The 15,784-nt window shown below is 41.8% G+C and overlaps 4 protein-coding genes across 4 annotated transcripts in view; 2 read left to right on the top strand and 2 right to left on the bottom strand.

The window, feature by feature from the left end:
- SARC_09205 (hypothetical protein) overlaps nt 1-3,476 on the top strand; it is a gene marked incomplete at its 5' end in the record, with an annotated part of 6,362 nt that extends 2,886 nt beyond the window's left edge. Inside the window, 4 exons of the mRNA XM_014296790.1 lie at nt 655-780; nt 1,099-1,160; nt 1,586-2,207; nt 2,721-3,476. Of these exons, the coding sequence (XP_014152265.1) occupies nt 655-780; nt 1,099-1,160; nt 1,586-2,207; nt 2,721-2,826 (916 nt within the window). The 3' untranslated portion in view covers nt 2,827-3,476. The remainder of the gene's footprint in view (nt 1-654; nt 781-1,098; nt 1,161-1,585; nt 2,208-2,720) is intronic.
- Nucleotides 3,477-6,333: 2,857 nt separating this feature from the next.
- SARC_09204 (hypothetical protein) lies at nt 6,334-7,826 on the top strand. The gene has a single exon (XM_014296789.1). It carries the CDS (start codon nt 6,476-6,478, stop codon nt 7,691-7,693), a length of 1,218 nt encoding a protein of 405 aa, XP_014152264.1. The 5' UTR covers nt 6,334-6,475; the 3' UTR covers nt 7,694-7,826.
- A 1,216-nt stretch (nt 7,827-9,042) lies between these two features.
- SARC_09203 (hypothetical protein) lies at nt 9,043-11,123 on the bottom strand (the record flags this gene model as incomplete). Its single annotated transcript, XM_014296788.1, has 3 exons — nt 9,043-10,094; nt 10,606-10,868; nt 11,003-11,123. 3 exons carry the CDS (start codon nt 11,121-11,123, stop codon nt 9,825-9,827), a joined length of 654 nt encoding a protein of 217 aa, XP_014152263.1. The 3' UTR covers nt 9,043-9,824.
- Nucleotides 11,124-11,170: 47 nt separating this feature from the next.
- SARC_09202 (hypothetical protein) overlaps nt 11,171-15,784 on the bottom strand; it is a gene marked incomplete at its 3' end in the record, with an annotated part of 6,266 nt that continues 1,652 nt past the window's right edge. The window contains exons 2-4 of the mRNA XM_014296787.1: nt 15,087-15,357; nt 13,864-14,031; nt 11,171-11,540 (exon numbers count right to left, since the gene is read on the bottom strand). Of these exons, the coding sequence (XP_014152262.1) occupies nt 11,171-11,540; nt 13,864-14,031; nt 15,087-15,357 (809 nt within the window). The remainder of the gene's footprint in view (nt 11,541-13,863; nt 14,032-15,086; nt 15,358-15,784) is intronic.

Here is a 15,784-nt window from a genome sequence, read left to right as displayed (position 1 = left end):
TGTGTGTGTATGTTTAGTACTATATATATATATACATATATACTATACACACTATATATATATATATATATATATATATAATATATACATACATATATATATATATATACATCTATATGTATATATACATATACATATATGTGTGTACATGCATATATATATATATTTATATATGCTTCTATACTATTTATTTATATATGCATATACAGAATATATATGTAGATGTATGGTTGATGTGTTTGCGTATGTGCAGATGCGCAGATGTAATTGTATATTCTATTTGATATTACCTATATATGCGTTCATATGGACACTACAACTCGGGCGGATGACACCGTGAAGAATCACAGGCCAGATGTCTAAATATAATATATATATATATATAGAGTCATTTGAACACTTTTTGCCAGTTGTGTGCTCGTTTGTGTTTTACTAAGTTTAGTCAATGATTTTGCTACGCACACACTTATCATGCCCTCAGCACGGCATGGATGTTGATCTCTTATCCCAACGCTTTGTTCTGGTGCGTGCAATGACACAGTGAACCGTATCGTACAAACACAACAGTCAATAGTACGCGGACAACAATCAGCTCCATGCAAACACAGCCCATTTGCTGACCTTTACATTCTCTTCGATCCTCCATATCCATAGTGACTCTTCTAGGGCCAGGGCCAGAGACAGAGGCCGGGACAGAGATAGGGATAGAGACAGTCGACGCTCGCGAAGGAGCCGATCTCGTAGTACCAGCAAGCGGTCCACTCGTACTGCTCGATCAAGGTATGGACAGGTGTAAAGGCCGTATACCGGTTTTATAACGGTACTGGTGTGTGTGTGTGCAATGTGTATGGCTGTGCTTGTGTACCGGTTTTATAACGGTACTAGTGTGTATGTACAATGTGTATGGCTGTGCTACCAGTTTTATAACGGTACTGGTGTGTGTATGTACAATGTGTATGGCTGTGATCTACACCGCACTCGTATCCCTATCATGCTCTCTCGCTAGTATTTAAATCCATATACATAAGCATATTCGTATATACCTATCATCTACACCGCACTCATATAAGTCTTGCATCCCTTTCACACATCTTTCAGGTCCAGAGACCGCAGACGATCGTCACGCCGATCCAGGAGCCCTCGCCGAGAACGCGATCGCCGTAAGTACTGCGCATTTGAGCATCTTAGTGTTTACATAGTCTGATACATATGTTTATATGTATACCAATATGGGTGCTAGTATATGCGTGTGTATGCAACGTTAATTCACCAATATCAATCCCAATATGGGTTTCAATATAGGCGTGTGTGTAAGTAGAGATGTACACCCACTGTACTTGATCGTCAATTCACCAAACGACCTTTACTTGTTCGGTTGATTGTACCGTATCATATCTAATTTATTTATTTATTTTTATGCTTATTGCTCATCCGCAATAGCAGGTTAGAGGTGCGTTGCCCACAGTGTGTATCGGCGTTTGGATTTAGAACCGTTTCACATGATTTTGTTGGATTGTATCTGATACTTTCATCGTATATAGAAACCTAACATCTAAATAAATTCTCTGAACAATGTTACTAACAGGCCACAGATCGAGATCAAAATCGCCTCACAAAGACGATGAGAAAGCATCCCGTCGCTCGGGCAAGGCAGATGATAAAGACAAATCCAGCGATAAGAAAGGTACCGGTAAGGACACTGACGACAGATCGAGTGAGAAGGATAAAGATGCGGAGAAGGACAAAGACAAAGATAGTAACGATCAACCGAAAGACCGTAGCAGAGACAAAGATCGCGAGAGCAGGCGGGAGAAGGAGGGTGGTAAGAGTGGTGACAAGGATCAAGACAAAGGCAGTGAGAAGAGTGGTGACAAAGATAGAAGCAGAGACAAGGAGAAAGAAAGGGGACGGGATAGAGACAGAGATCGCCGGGAGAAGGACAAGGGGGGAGAACGTAAGGGTGGGGAGAAACGGGAGAGGAGCCGACGCAGCGGCAGTCGAGGTGTGGATAGGCACCGGCACAGAGATGGGGATTCGGATCGCAAACTCGCACGAGGTGATGAGCCAAGCACTGCCAAAGAGAGTGGACGGGATACGACGAAGGACAGCGGGGCGGAGGAGATGAAGGAAAGCAGTGGTGGCAAGACATCAGAGAATGGGGAGGCAGAGGGACAAGAGAAGCACAATGATGAGGAAGATGCACTGAGGTGTGTGTGTGTGTGTGTGTGTGTTCTATAGTTTGCTCTATCGTTGATCTGCTATATGGCGTTGTACATGCTTATCCATAAAATACGTTTGTACGCGTGTTATAGGGTTTAACGTTCGGTTGTAGTAGGTGGTAGCGACCCATAAATACATTTGTACTGAAGCCCACCGTGACATGCCGAGGGCTGGAATTGTAAAAGTAGGTATGCGCGGTGATAGTGTACATGTAATTTCAAATTGATAGCTTGTTGTGCTCTGGCTCATATATGCATATGTACCTACATTTGCTTTGAAATTGGACAATTTGTTTATTTGTGGTGTTGTTTCCGCAGCTTATAGCGGTGTACTTATAAAGGCAGACCCAAATTTTCTCTATACATTCCAAACTGATATTATTGTGACGTGTTGATGAACGCAGACCCAAATTTTCTCTACACATTTCGAACTGATACTGATGTGACCCAAATTTTCTCTACATATTCAAACTGATACTTATATGATGCTCTTATGTTCAGTGCCAAAACGACAGAGAAAAGTGTTCCGGAAACAAAGAACGGAAAGGATCTTGACAAGCCCGCTCCAGTGGCCACGGCAGTAGAAGAACTAGTCTTCTCACCGTGATACTATAGCCTCTTACATAAAGGGTCTGGCAGCGTACATGCACGCCCTGTTTGATGTTATATCTGGGTCACTCTGAGGTTGTGTACCCCACATTTCAAACTGTGTATGGAGTGTTGGTTCTAAAAATGGCCGTCACATATGGCTTAGCGAGGATGAGAAAGCAAAGCATGACGCAAGTTTGCTGTCTGGTAGGTGAATGCAATCTGGTCAGACATCCAATCCACGTGTTGTACTGGAAGCTACAATCGAGTGTCAAATGACATTCCCACATGAGTCTTCTTAGCCTTTTTTTTCGGTTACAATTGTAGATCGACAGATAAGGTAGTAAACAATAAAACTACAATTCATCGGAAATTCAGCGGCTGAAACTAGTTTATAATTCAAACCCGATGCCTTCGGGTGTACAACAACACTGTGACTGTCCGTTCAAGATTTGATTCACAATCAGTCAAGGGTATTTGTATCTAAATGTTCATTCAGAGCTCAAATTGTGATTTGTGTTTCAATGCGCACTGCTGGTAGTAAACCCACCGAAGGTTGAGGAGGTTTCAGCGCACTTTTTTATTATCTTGTCGTGGGTTACGAACCAAAATAACCTCCATGAAATATGAAAACGTATATTTTTCGTGGTAAGTAAACCCACAGTACCACGCTCGTCAGTCGTCACACTCATTCCTGTTCACTTGATTAAAAATACTAAACCTTTAAAAAAGATGCAACACACAAAAACGTGCTCTTTTTTGAATTTGTTGAATGTCTCTAATTCTCTATCCGCCATACGGCAGTCGGCACCAATGAGCATAAAATTATTAACGCCCGAGCCCGTGTCTAAATAAACCGCATCTGGTCCATCCATCGAACTGTTACTGTTGGGGCAAAGTCGCGAATAGTGGTTAGCGTTTTACAACCCAATGACAAAAAGACAAAACAAAGCAAAACAAAACAAAAAGCAATAAAGTACATTTTTGAGACCGGCTTTTGGTTTGGTATAAAAAAATTATCTTTAACCTTTGCCCTTGCTGCTCTGAAGAGTCAAGATTGAAGGCTAAAACTTCAGTGTTAACTCTCAACTTCAAATCTCAAGTTCCGGGATCAAAACTTCTCGGCTCTCGACTGCTCGGGCACTAATTTCATTGGAGTTTCCAGTCTGCAGAGTCAGAGGTTTTTTTATGTAAATATTGAGTGTAACTCCCGAGGAGTCTCCGACTCTAAGTATTATTGACCTCCATTTTAACACCTCGTTTTTATTCGTTTTTAGGGTTTAATCTTTAGAGAGAAGCTTATTCGATTTTTATTATTTCCTGTGCAGCTATGCTCGATGAGATGAAAATCGAGAAAAAAAATAGGTTCAGAGAAAATTCAATATTCTAATTTTTGCAATGCTGTTTTGAAATATTGTATCTCTTTTTATTTTTAGCATAGCCTTCTAATTTCAAATTGTAAACACCTATTTTTTTAAAGAAAAAGACTATGGTTAATGGTAATTCAGTATTGCTGTGTATAAATTATTAAATTTGTGCCATTGTGATTGTGGTAATGTGGTCTGTGTAGTTGTTCACACTTCACTGTTCTGCTGACAATTTTAAGAGTGCCGTATAGAGTAAAAACTATAGACATTCTGTGGAAGTCAATGGAACGCCGAGGATTGCAAGTATTTAGGCGGTTCGGATGTGCTGCTTTGGTTTAGGCCCTCCCGACCCCCGCGCCCTAGTTTTTGGGACTTCGAGTGCATTTGCGACTTTTAACTTCAGGTGATTGGTTTTGAATTGCCTTCATATTGGCGTTGAATTGGCTTCATATTGGTTTTAAGGTGAGTTCAAATTGAGAAAACGCATTTTTTTAAGTATTGAGAATTTGAGACCCAATCTGGCCTGAAACCCTATGGGTACAAACTACAAACAAGGGTCAGGACAAAATTATATGTCAAAAGTTCCCCCCCACCTAGTTTTCGGACTCTCTCCGGTGGCTAAACCTAAGTAGCACATCCAAACCATTTTATTTGAGGTTGAGAGTTTAGGACCTTTTTTTTTTAAAATAGGATTTATTTCCACAGCGGCATATCCTCAGAGCCAGACCTAGCCTTCTATTTGTTTTTAAAAACAAAAGGGTAGGCTATTTGTAAGGGTGTTAAGATTTCTCTAAAAAGGATTTATTAACACTTTTACAGCACAGACTGTCTGAGAATGTTAACGATTGTCATAGAGAATGTTGTGGAGTAAATATGGTTTTTTAAATATGTAGAATATAAAGTCTATGTATGATGAAAGATCAAAGTCAAACTGCAATGGACCAATTGTATATTATTTTTTTTAAATACATCATGTAGAGTAGTGAGCTGATGAAATATGAGTGTGAACTGTGAACTGTGAAGTCTGAACTACGAAGTATGAACACTGAACTGTGCTGTATGCGCTCACTGCACACTGATTCTGAACTCTCTGAGCAGGAGTCAAAAGAGGAAGGCGGTGAGGCCCGGTTTTTGATAAAAAATAACAAAATATCTTTTTTGTTTGTTAAAATAAATATATAAGTTTATTTTAGTTTGTGACCTTTTTGTGTGAAGGCTGAGGCAGTGAGGCCCGCCTGAGACCGAGGGTGAGATGTAGCCTCATGAGCCACACTCAACTGCAGACTTCAATACGTGTTTTACTTTTTAAGAAAACGTAGTACGTTCTACGTAAACGATTAGTTTTGAAACCGTTTTCCCGTTTTCAGGTGGTATAATGGGAGTCAATTCCAAAACCCAATTTTGTTTGGATCTACCTTCTATAGCCCAATTAATAGCTGTTATGTTTTGACAGTAGAAAATCTGTCAACACAACAAATATTTTGGTGAAATATAGTTGGCGGGGGTATGCCAAATATAACGGCGGGCACTAACCCAGACCCCTGTAACGTATGAAAACGTAGTACGTTTTACGTTAACGTTTCAATCTGAAAGCAAAAAATAAAATGACGTAAATCGGACTTCTGACTATAGCAAAAGACATAAATAGAGGCCGGACGTGTCGTCATAGAGAAGCAGTTTCCGACGGTCTTAACACGTCATCATCGCGAAAAGTGCTGTCTATTCAAGACATTCGTATTTTACTACTTTATGACTTTTTGTACGTAAATATTTATAACAATAAAATTATTTTAGCCTTAGTAAAATCATAGTCTCCATTTGTTTTTGTTTTTTTAAACAAAAGCAACAAGAAGGCGAACTATGAGTCAATAAATAGATACTTATTTAAAATCAAAATCTCAATGTAATTTTTTTTTATTTTTTTATCAAAAGAAGAACAATATGTATATATTCAATATAAATACCGATGGTCATTGCGATTTTTTTATAGATTATTATGGTGTTTTTATATTTATTTAAAAATAAACCAAATATGAATACATACAAACGTTACTTTGTTTTTTCTTTTATGTTTTATTAAAAACAACAATTTAGAAGGCTATGTAGTAAATATGTACATTTGTATATATATTTTTTATATTTATATATAGAGATGTCAGAGTGGGTCCAACTTCACACTACACAGCACAGTTAAGGTACGAGCCTACGAGTTGAACCCCAGAATTATACTCACCGTTTCAAGCACCGCAGCTTGATTTATTCAACTTCCGTGTACAGACAAATTCCTGACTAGAATTAAATATGAGGACGGATACAAAGTGCTCGGGCGCAGAGCTTCTGAGGAAGAATGTAGTGTCAAATGTCCCTGTTACTTCTGAGCCAGATAATTTAACGTTGACTAGGGGCAATTCACTGTGTGGAAGTACTTCCACAACGCAAACAAAAGCGATGGAAGCACCTAGATCTGGTTACACTTTACAAAGAAATAAACCGAAGCCGAAACAACGTCCTGTACCGATTAAGGTGGAAGTTTCTCAACGGCCAAAACCTCGGCCAGTGGTAAACAATGAAGTGTGCAGTGCATGTACGGAGGACTGGCGGAACAGCTGTGTGATTTCAACTCCGTCATACACTAAAACGCATAGTTTGCTTTCAATATCCGGCGATATGCCAGTGCAAAGTCCTTCAAATCCTGCTTTGAGTGACGAAGATTTCAGTAAAATTCCCAGCAAATCTAGTGTGTTGAATGATGTCGATATCAAACATTCTGATGGAGTCGCTACGGTATCAAGCAACTTGCGGAGGCGGCGCGTACTCGCATCTTCGGCATCTGTGGAGAATACTACACCATCTGAGATCAGAGTGATAACTGTTAGAAGGCAAAAGACATTTCTAGCGAATACCGAACAAATAAGAAAGACAACTACTTGCATGGAATCAACAGAACCTCTTCGATTTAAAGACCAAAAGAGCACTACCTCACTCGAATTTACATCACATCATGGTGATACAAGCTTAGAGAAAGATACTAGAAGGAGTCATAGTTCTCAACTGCCAAATAACTACCGAAAGTCTGCATCAAAGACGACACCGAGACTGTACATTACACGTAGCGGAAAGCTGAATGAACTGGCAGTATACCATGATGCACAAGTTGTTGCAAGGAGAAAGTCAGAAAATGACACAAAACAGACACAAGCATATTTGGAGCAGAAACGTAACAACCGACACAGTCTTGAGTTTGGAAAATGTGAAGCTCAAGTACGTCTCATCGAGTATGGCAACAGTCTCTCTATTCCTACTTCCACCCGAGAAGAGAAATTACGTTTGAAATCGCCGTCGCTTTTCAAATGGATTACGCCAAGCATGGAGTTTCTACACGGATCGGATTTAAGCAGTTCTCCTCGGGACGGGCAAGAAAAACCGCATATTAGGCCGCCGTTCAATTTCAAAAAGGCTGTATCGAGCACGGAGTGTCCGCGTAAACTGGATATAGGCAGAAAGGGCATGCAGACTTGACGGTAAATTCGACGCATACCATATATTTGTATTATATGTCTTGGTAATGTACACAGACTAGCAACCAGAGCAGAATATATATTCACAGAACATAGAAACTTATTTGTAATAAAATTCAGACCCCTATGCCAAATCGAGAGCGCTGTTTTACTTCACAACAACGACACTATTTTGTTTGTTCATTGCACACATACTTCACAACAACGACACTATTTTGTTCCTTCATTGCACACGTACTTCACAACAACGACACAATTTTGTTTCTTCATTGCACACATACTTCACAACAACGATACTATTTTGTTCCTTCATTGCACACGTACTTCACAACAACGATACTATTTTGTTCCTTCATTGCACACGTACTTCACAACAACGACACAATTTTGTTTCTTCATTGCACACATACTTCACAATAACGACACAATTTATTTTTTCATTGCACACATACTTCACAACAACGACGCGATTTTGTTTCTTCATTGCACACATACTTCACAATAACGACACAATTTTATTTTTTCATTGCACACATACTTCACAACAACGACGCGATTTTGTTTCTTCATTGCACACATACTTCACAACAACGACGCGATTTTGTATCTTCAGTATCAACTGTGAAACTTCTGAAATTTAACCTTGACCACTGCAGATCATAAACCATATCAGTAAAATAGTAGACTCGTCTATCATATCGATGTATGATTTCATTCTTAAATCTCTCAGTCAAATCGCGGGTGTCGATGCGGAGCGATCGTTCAAATCTGAAAGAAATCGATCAGATTGTCTCTCTAGTTTTTGTAACCCTTTGTGATAAAATACTATCAAATTGTGTAACGTATTTAAATGAAAGATCACAGCAGATATAAGATAGCCTGGAGCACTATTTGTCATCTGACGCTTGTCGCAAATTGAAATACATCTTGTCACGCTCTATAGCTTGCTATGGCAGTGAGCCAAATTGCAACTCAACTGTTACAGCATTACGCACGAAACAAATTAAATAGTGTCAGGTATATATGCGTCATTGACATTGGTGGTGCATTTGGTATGTGTGTAGCAACAACAAGTCTGTGTACGAGTGCAGCCCTGCTCTGGAATGTGGCTTTTTATACACCTGTGAAACAGTGAAAAGTTGAAAATATAGCCATTTTCTGTGATTAGCCACGCTTAAACCTAAATGTCAGTGAAACAGTAAAGACCCATGTATCATTCCGGTGTATACTTTCATTCTTGTGTTGAATCTCGCAGCCTAATTGTGGTTATCGATGCTGAGCAATCGGTCAAATTTGAAGCCTGGCGGAGGCATATCAGCCACTCAGACCCTTTGAACACAACTATGAGACCCCGTAAATGCCTGTCGACTAACCTCAACTGTTCTGGGTGCATATGAGTAGTGTGGGCAATACATTGCACCGAGTGCTTTCAGGACAGACATCAGGAGATTAATGCGATTAATTGAACTAGATCACACTTTGAAAAACCTGTGGTCGGCATGCACATATCCATCTATATCGTCACATCCTGATGTGCTCTACCATATCACTAACTCAAGTTATCATCTACTTCCGACTACTCGCATCAACTTGTAGCTTTAGAGTAGGTGGATGTTGAGTATGTTCATCACACTGACAAGGACAATAGCATATGTTACGAGTTCGCAGCTCATGGCACTTCGCAGCAGCTATTACCTGTGATTTCCCACTGTGGCATTCTCTAGATCCACTACCGGTTGTGTCGTGGAGCAGGGCAATGAAAACGTTCAATAGTTTCAGTCCTCACCAACTCGCAATGCTTACCCTGCTGTGAAATGGTCTTGACACATCAGCCAGTCGCTTTTGAATGCATGTCCACTGTGTCTGTGCGCTTAGTAACCTGCCACATCAAAATATTGACATACGAACACCACCCCGGTACATTTCACGTTCGTTGTTGTGGCTCTTTTCTCCTGAATTGCTTGGTAACATTCTTCATCCCATCCCTCATGCCTGGGCGTGGTGTATATCACACTACACTCTGATGAGAACCTACCACACTCTCTTGATCAGCAACCCGTACCAGCCAACAGCAGGGGCAATCCGCACATCACTCCCCGTCCCCACTCCCGACAGCACCCCCTACTGCCACATCACGTAGCCATGTTGTCCATCTCCGCGTTCTCGCTCAACGGCAATATCTCATCATCAGCGCTTTCGTCACTGTCTGCGTTGTCACCCGCACTCTCGCTCTCGTCCTCGAGCGCTTCCTTCTCCATCGCATCATCGCCGGTATCCTCCCAGTCGAGTGCCGGAAGGTCGCGCACAATATCCTCCAGTGCGGCCGTACAGAAGGTTTCTATGGCAACGCGCTCGGTGATTGGGCCATACGTGTAGTCGAAAGCGATCTGTGACGTCCCCGCCTGTGGGTAGGTGATGCATATACATTATTAAATGAGTTAGTACCTTCTCTGATTAAATGAGTTAGGACATTCTCTGAACAAATGAGTTAGTACATTCTCTGAAAGCAGCATCGATACATGCAATGTATCGTAGGTCACCAAGACACTGAGAATGTTTCTATGTTGTGGAGATTGAAGAATGATCTCTGTGTTCCTAATGTTTCAGCAGGACGAGACCAAGGAAGACGGGACGGGTCATGGCGAGTACTGCAGCTCTATAGATTTACATGAAAATAGTACTATAGCCCAATCGATGTACATTGTAAGTGATAATACTCGTACAACCTGAACTCATTTTGACTTGCTAACGCAGTTTGATTACAGCCAGACAGCACATGACAGCGTGAAGCGAATCAACTCTTTGTTGGGCGCCCGGACCCAGTACTGACAAACACGGTCCACGTATGCATTCACAACACCCACAAACAGATACAACCCGAAACTCACACGTGTCACAGCGCACATCTCTTACAATCCTAGGTAGTGGTAACACCCAATTCCCAATCTTAGCTATGAGAGCTTTATTGATAGCCTGTACACCCGGTCGATCAGCGTGGGCCAACACAGCAGTGAACACGTGCCCCTCCTCTGAGCGCTTGGCTATGATCTTGTTGTAGATGTCTCTGTGCTTGTAGTACAGATCGGCTGTCACATACTCCAAGGCATTAAGGTACGACACTGTGAGTATATCCCCACGGTCCTTTAGTAGCCGGTTGATCTCGGAGGTGCTGGCGTCTGTACAGAGCAAAACGTACGTATTGCATGAGTACTGGCTTCAAACTCCACAAAGACACATACATAGATAAACCGAGTAAACCCCCTATGTATCTCATCTCCTATACACACACAGACACACACCACACACATACCCAATGAAAGCACCATGGCCTGCCCCTCCGTCTCCCACAACTTGAGAGTCTCTACAGCCACCAACTGCATCATCGTGGGTGGTGGGGCGTGCGCTGCCAATTCGGTGTGCACACCTTGCATCCCCTGCCGTATATCACTAAATAACATCCACGTAAGTGGGCTGGCTTTCACCCGAAAGAACCCGAACTTCCACTGTCCGAAGAGGCGATGATCGTGCTTGAGACTGGGCACACCGCTTTGAGCCACGAGATCGGCAGTGGTAGGTAGGTGGGCAAAGGGGTCTGCCTCGTGCGGAGAGGAGACGTGGTGTCAGTATCAGTATCAGTGTTAGCGTCAGTGTCAGTGTCAGTGTCAGTGTCAGTGTTGGTGTCAGTGTCAGTGTTAGTGTTAGTGTGAGTGTGAGTGTTAGTGTCAGTATCAGTGTCAGTGTCAGTGTCAGTGTCAGTGTTGGTATTAGTGACAGTGTCAGTGTCAGTGTTAGTGTTAGTGTTAGTGTTAGTATTAGTGTTAGTGTCGGGGTTAGTGTTAGTGTTAGTGCTAGTGTTAGTGTTAGTGTTAGTGTCAGTATCAGTGTCAGTGTTAGTGTTAGTGTTAGTGTTAGTGTTAGTGTCAGTATCAGTGTCAGTGTTAGTGTTAGTGTTAGTATTAGTGTTAGTGTCAATGTTAGTGTTAGTGTTAGTGTCAGTGTTAATGTTAGTGTTGGTGGCGGGTACGGCAACGTAGAATTAATATGACCAGTTCAAGAGAAAGTGTCTACAGATTGCCAATACTTGTTCTGTTGCATTCACTGTCTGAGGACTGGTGGCGCGTGCTGCATGCTGAGATGCACACATGTGTGCTACTACATCTCCATGGGTGGGAATGTGTACAACGCTGGTCAGTCCGGATAAGATCTGTCCTGAACTTTGGGCAAGGCCAAATATCCAAAATCTACCGAAAAGCTTGAGGCACGGCTACATTTTGTAGAGGAAAGAGCCGAAATGAAAGCCGAGAACGGGGTTGATACCTGGAGTGATTGCTTTTTCTAACAGTATAACGGGATACTTTAGCACATCTTTTTAGGTTTCAAGGTTTAGGTGATTGTTTTTTCTAACAGCATATCGGGATACTGTAGTACATCTTATCACGAATCACGGCATCCTTCTAAAGACCATCCGCTGGACACGTTAGTACAACTTCTGTAACATTCGTGCGGTGGTAAGTGCATCACGGCCAAACCCTCAGAGACTGCAAGCTGCACGCAATCACGATACACGAAGACTACGGGGCACACACACCGTAGATAGCCAGTGGCAAGACAAGGCACCAGACACGTACACACCATCCTCTATCAACTAGGCGAATCTGTACACACTAAACTCTGATGTGTACACTATACTCTAATCGCAACAGATCAAGCCCAGAACTCCTGTGCAAAAGGTATTGGCACTCATGTGTCACACATGACTGTACAACTCCCGACCATGCGGGTGTAGAAGCACTAGTGATAAGACTAGTAAGAAGGACTAATAGGAAGTCTAGTGAAGACTAGTAAGAGGACTAGTAGGAAGACTAGTAGGAAGACTAGTAGGAAGACTAGTATGAAGGATTAGCAGGAAGACTAGTAAAAAGGACTAGTAGGAAGATTATCAGGAAGACTAGTAGGAAGACTAATAAGAAGGACTAGCAGGAAGACTAGTAAAAAGGACTAGTAGGAAGGACCAGTAGGAAGACTAGTAAGAAGGACCAGTAGGAAGTCGAGTGAAGACTAGTAAGATAGACTAGTAGGAAGACTAGTAAGAAGGACTAGCAGGAAGACTAATAAAAAGGACTAGTAAGAAGGACTAGTAGGAAGTCTAGTGAAGACTAGTAAGAAGGACTAGTAGGAATATTAGCAGGAAGACTAGTAAGAAGGACTAGCAGGAAGACTAGTAAAAATGACTAGCAGGAAGACTAGTAAAAAGGACTAGTAGGAATAACCAGTAGGAAGACTAGTAAGAAGGACTAGCAGGAAGACTAGTAAAAAGGACTAGTAGGAAGACTAGTAAAAAGGACTAGTAGGAAGACCAGTAGGAAGACTAGTAAGAAGGACTAGTAGGAAGTCTAATGAAGACTAGTAAGAAGGACTAGTAGGAAGACTAGCAGGAAGACTAGTAGGAAGACTAGTAAGGACTAGCAGGAAGACTAGTAAAAAGGACTAGTAAGAAGACTTGTAAGAAGGACTAATAGAAAGACTAGTTAAAAGGACTAGTATGAAGACTAGTTAAAAGGACTAGTTGGAAGACTAGTAAGAAGACTCGTGAGAAGACTAGTAAGGAGGACTAGTAGGAAGACTAGTAAGGAGGACTAGTAGGAAGACTAGTAGGAAGACTAATAGGAAGGCTAGTGAGAAGGACTAGCAGGAAGACTAGTAGGAAGACTAGTGAGAGGGACTAGCAGGAAGACTAATAAAAAGGATAGTCTAGTGAAGACTAGTAAGAAAGACTAGTAGGCAGACTAGCAGGAAGACTAATAGGAAGATTAGTAAGAAGGACTAGCAAGAAGACTAGTAAAAAGGACTAGTAGGAAGACTGCACAAAACACAGCATGCGGTAGTGCCACACTCACCACAGAAGGAGACAACCGTAGCTGCGGATAAGGTGATGTTGCATCAATCTTTTGGGGACGACGAACCCAACACTCAACCACAACAGCAGAGTGTGAGGTTTAATCAGTTACATGTCTCACGCAAAGATACTAAACTCAGATCCATCATCCCCACGGCCCAGCCAGCTATCCTGTACTTTACGACACGCCACAATCTAAACCCTAAAACCACACATAAAACGTTATAACTACACACAACCTACCCCTAAAGAACTCGACCGTAGGCTCAGCGTACACGACGTTAATACCAGCGCTCAGGTACTGCAAGACGCTGTCCAGGATATCTGTGAGTGAAGCAGAGGCCTGTTGTACAATCACTCCGTCAAACTGCGCGGCTGTGAGTGAGGCGAAGGTGGTCTCGTCCGTTGTCATGGCAACGATCTTGTACTTGTAGTCCTTCTGTCTGTGCAGAATAGGCAGAGGTCTTAGCAAGTCACTATGTATACGATGACTAAGCCACTGTATATATTATCACAAAGCCACTATATATACTATCACTAAATATACTTTTCTGCTTAGTTATATACAGTATGAATAGGTCTGTTAGTTCCATCGTTCCCCCAATACAAAGCTACATGGGTGGTCGGTGAATATGATATTGCAGTCGGACACGCTGTTCTATCGTATGCGTTTAAGGTCGGGTGGGAATAGGTCACAATACAAACCCCACCAGAACTCTCTCTCGCACATGTACCAGCAGGTGTGTGAGATGTCCGTCACCGTATGCACTAACGGTTGTGCTAAGTCAGTAAGCAAGCCATCTCTGAGACATATTAAACTCACACTAACAATGAGCACACTGACATGCCGAACTCATGTGTCAGCTACAAAGACAAATACACTTGCACATGCACATACAAATACACATGCACATGAACATACACATACACATGCGCATGCACATACACATACATATACACATACACATACACGTAAACGTACACTTAAACACTGTGTCGGATAGTGAAGAAATACACGTGTGCACAACAGCCCAGATTCAGAGATGTGTAAGTGGCGTATCGTATGGACTCACCTGTATGAGATGATAGGCGTGAGTGGTGACACTGCAACACAGACGGACCACTGCGCAAGCATTGGGAGAGCAGTACTCACACTAATATACAGGTGTAGTGTACATAACGCTACAACACACACATATGTAACATACAAATACACCGTCACACTAATATATATGTATAAAGCTTATATAACGTTACAATACACACACATGTATCATACAAATACACCGTCACACTAATATACTTGAACAACGCTTATTAATCATTACAACACACACATATGCATCATACAAAAACACCAGAGATACGTGCACACTGGGCTGTGAATGGAATACATCAGATAAAACCACACGGACAATTAAAAAACCCATACAAAACCGACATGAGACACAACACTGTACCACCTCTTATTCAGAGGGGTTGTACATCCACCACACACCTGTGGCTGCACATGGCGTTGTAGAAGAAGTCCAGGGTCGACGCCCTCACGTACATCAGAAATACATCATTTTGGAATAGCGATGCCCTTTCTCTGTCGAGGGTGTGTGAGGGGTATACTACGCCCGTATGTGACTGCAGCTGAGCTTTTAAGTCCGGGTTGATGGTGGGTGGGGGTTGCTGATGCGTGGGGTTGGCTGGTCTGTATCTGAATTCTTGGGATGGATCGTCCGTGGCAGGTACCGTTAAAGTCGTCTGGGTTGTGGGCAGCTCTATGAAGTGGTTGGAGATATGTATTAAGTACGGGCTATGACAGTCACGGTATACTATGTGGACATATTCATAGTATGCTCAGTAGAGTTATGGGTCTGAAAGGGAATACAATTATGCAAGTATTAATATACATATTGACAAATTGAAACAGCTATATACGAGCCAGCCACTACACTTTAGCTTCAGATATAGGCAACAGGTATTTAAACGTTGATTTTGATATTACGCCTGCAAGATAGGCGCGAAGACGTTAAGAATATCTTGGAGCCATTAGTATATGAGGAGCAACTTGGCAATTAAAATTAACATTGTAACCTAGATACTGTCATGCAAATAAGCATCTAAAAATAGATGTATATATAAATATATTTACATATATTCTTATATTTATATACATACATACATACTCAACACGCAAGCAAACAT

Source organism: Sphaeroforma arctica (genome assembly GCF_001186125.1).
Source record: "Sphaeroforma arctica JP610 unplaced genomic scaffold supercont1.908, whole genome shotgun sequence".
NCBI lineage: Eukaryota > Ichthyosporea > Ichthyophonida > Sphaeroforma > Sphaeroforma arctica.
This window is presented reverse-complemented; position numbering and strand designations above follow the sequence as displayed.

Bases quoted from the DNA above. Each gene is read 5' to 3' on its own strand.
- SARC_09204 (XM_014296789.1), top strand. From the start codon at position 6,476: ATGAGGACGGATACAAAGTGCTCGGGCGCAGAGCTTCTGAGGAAGAAT.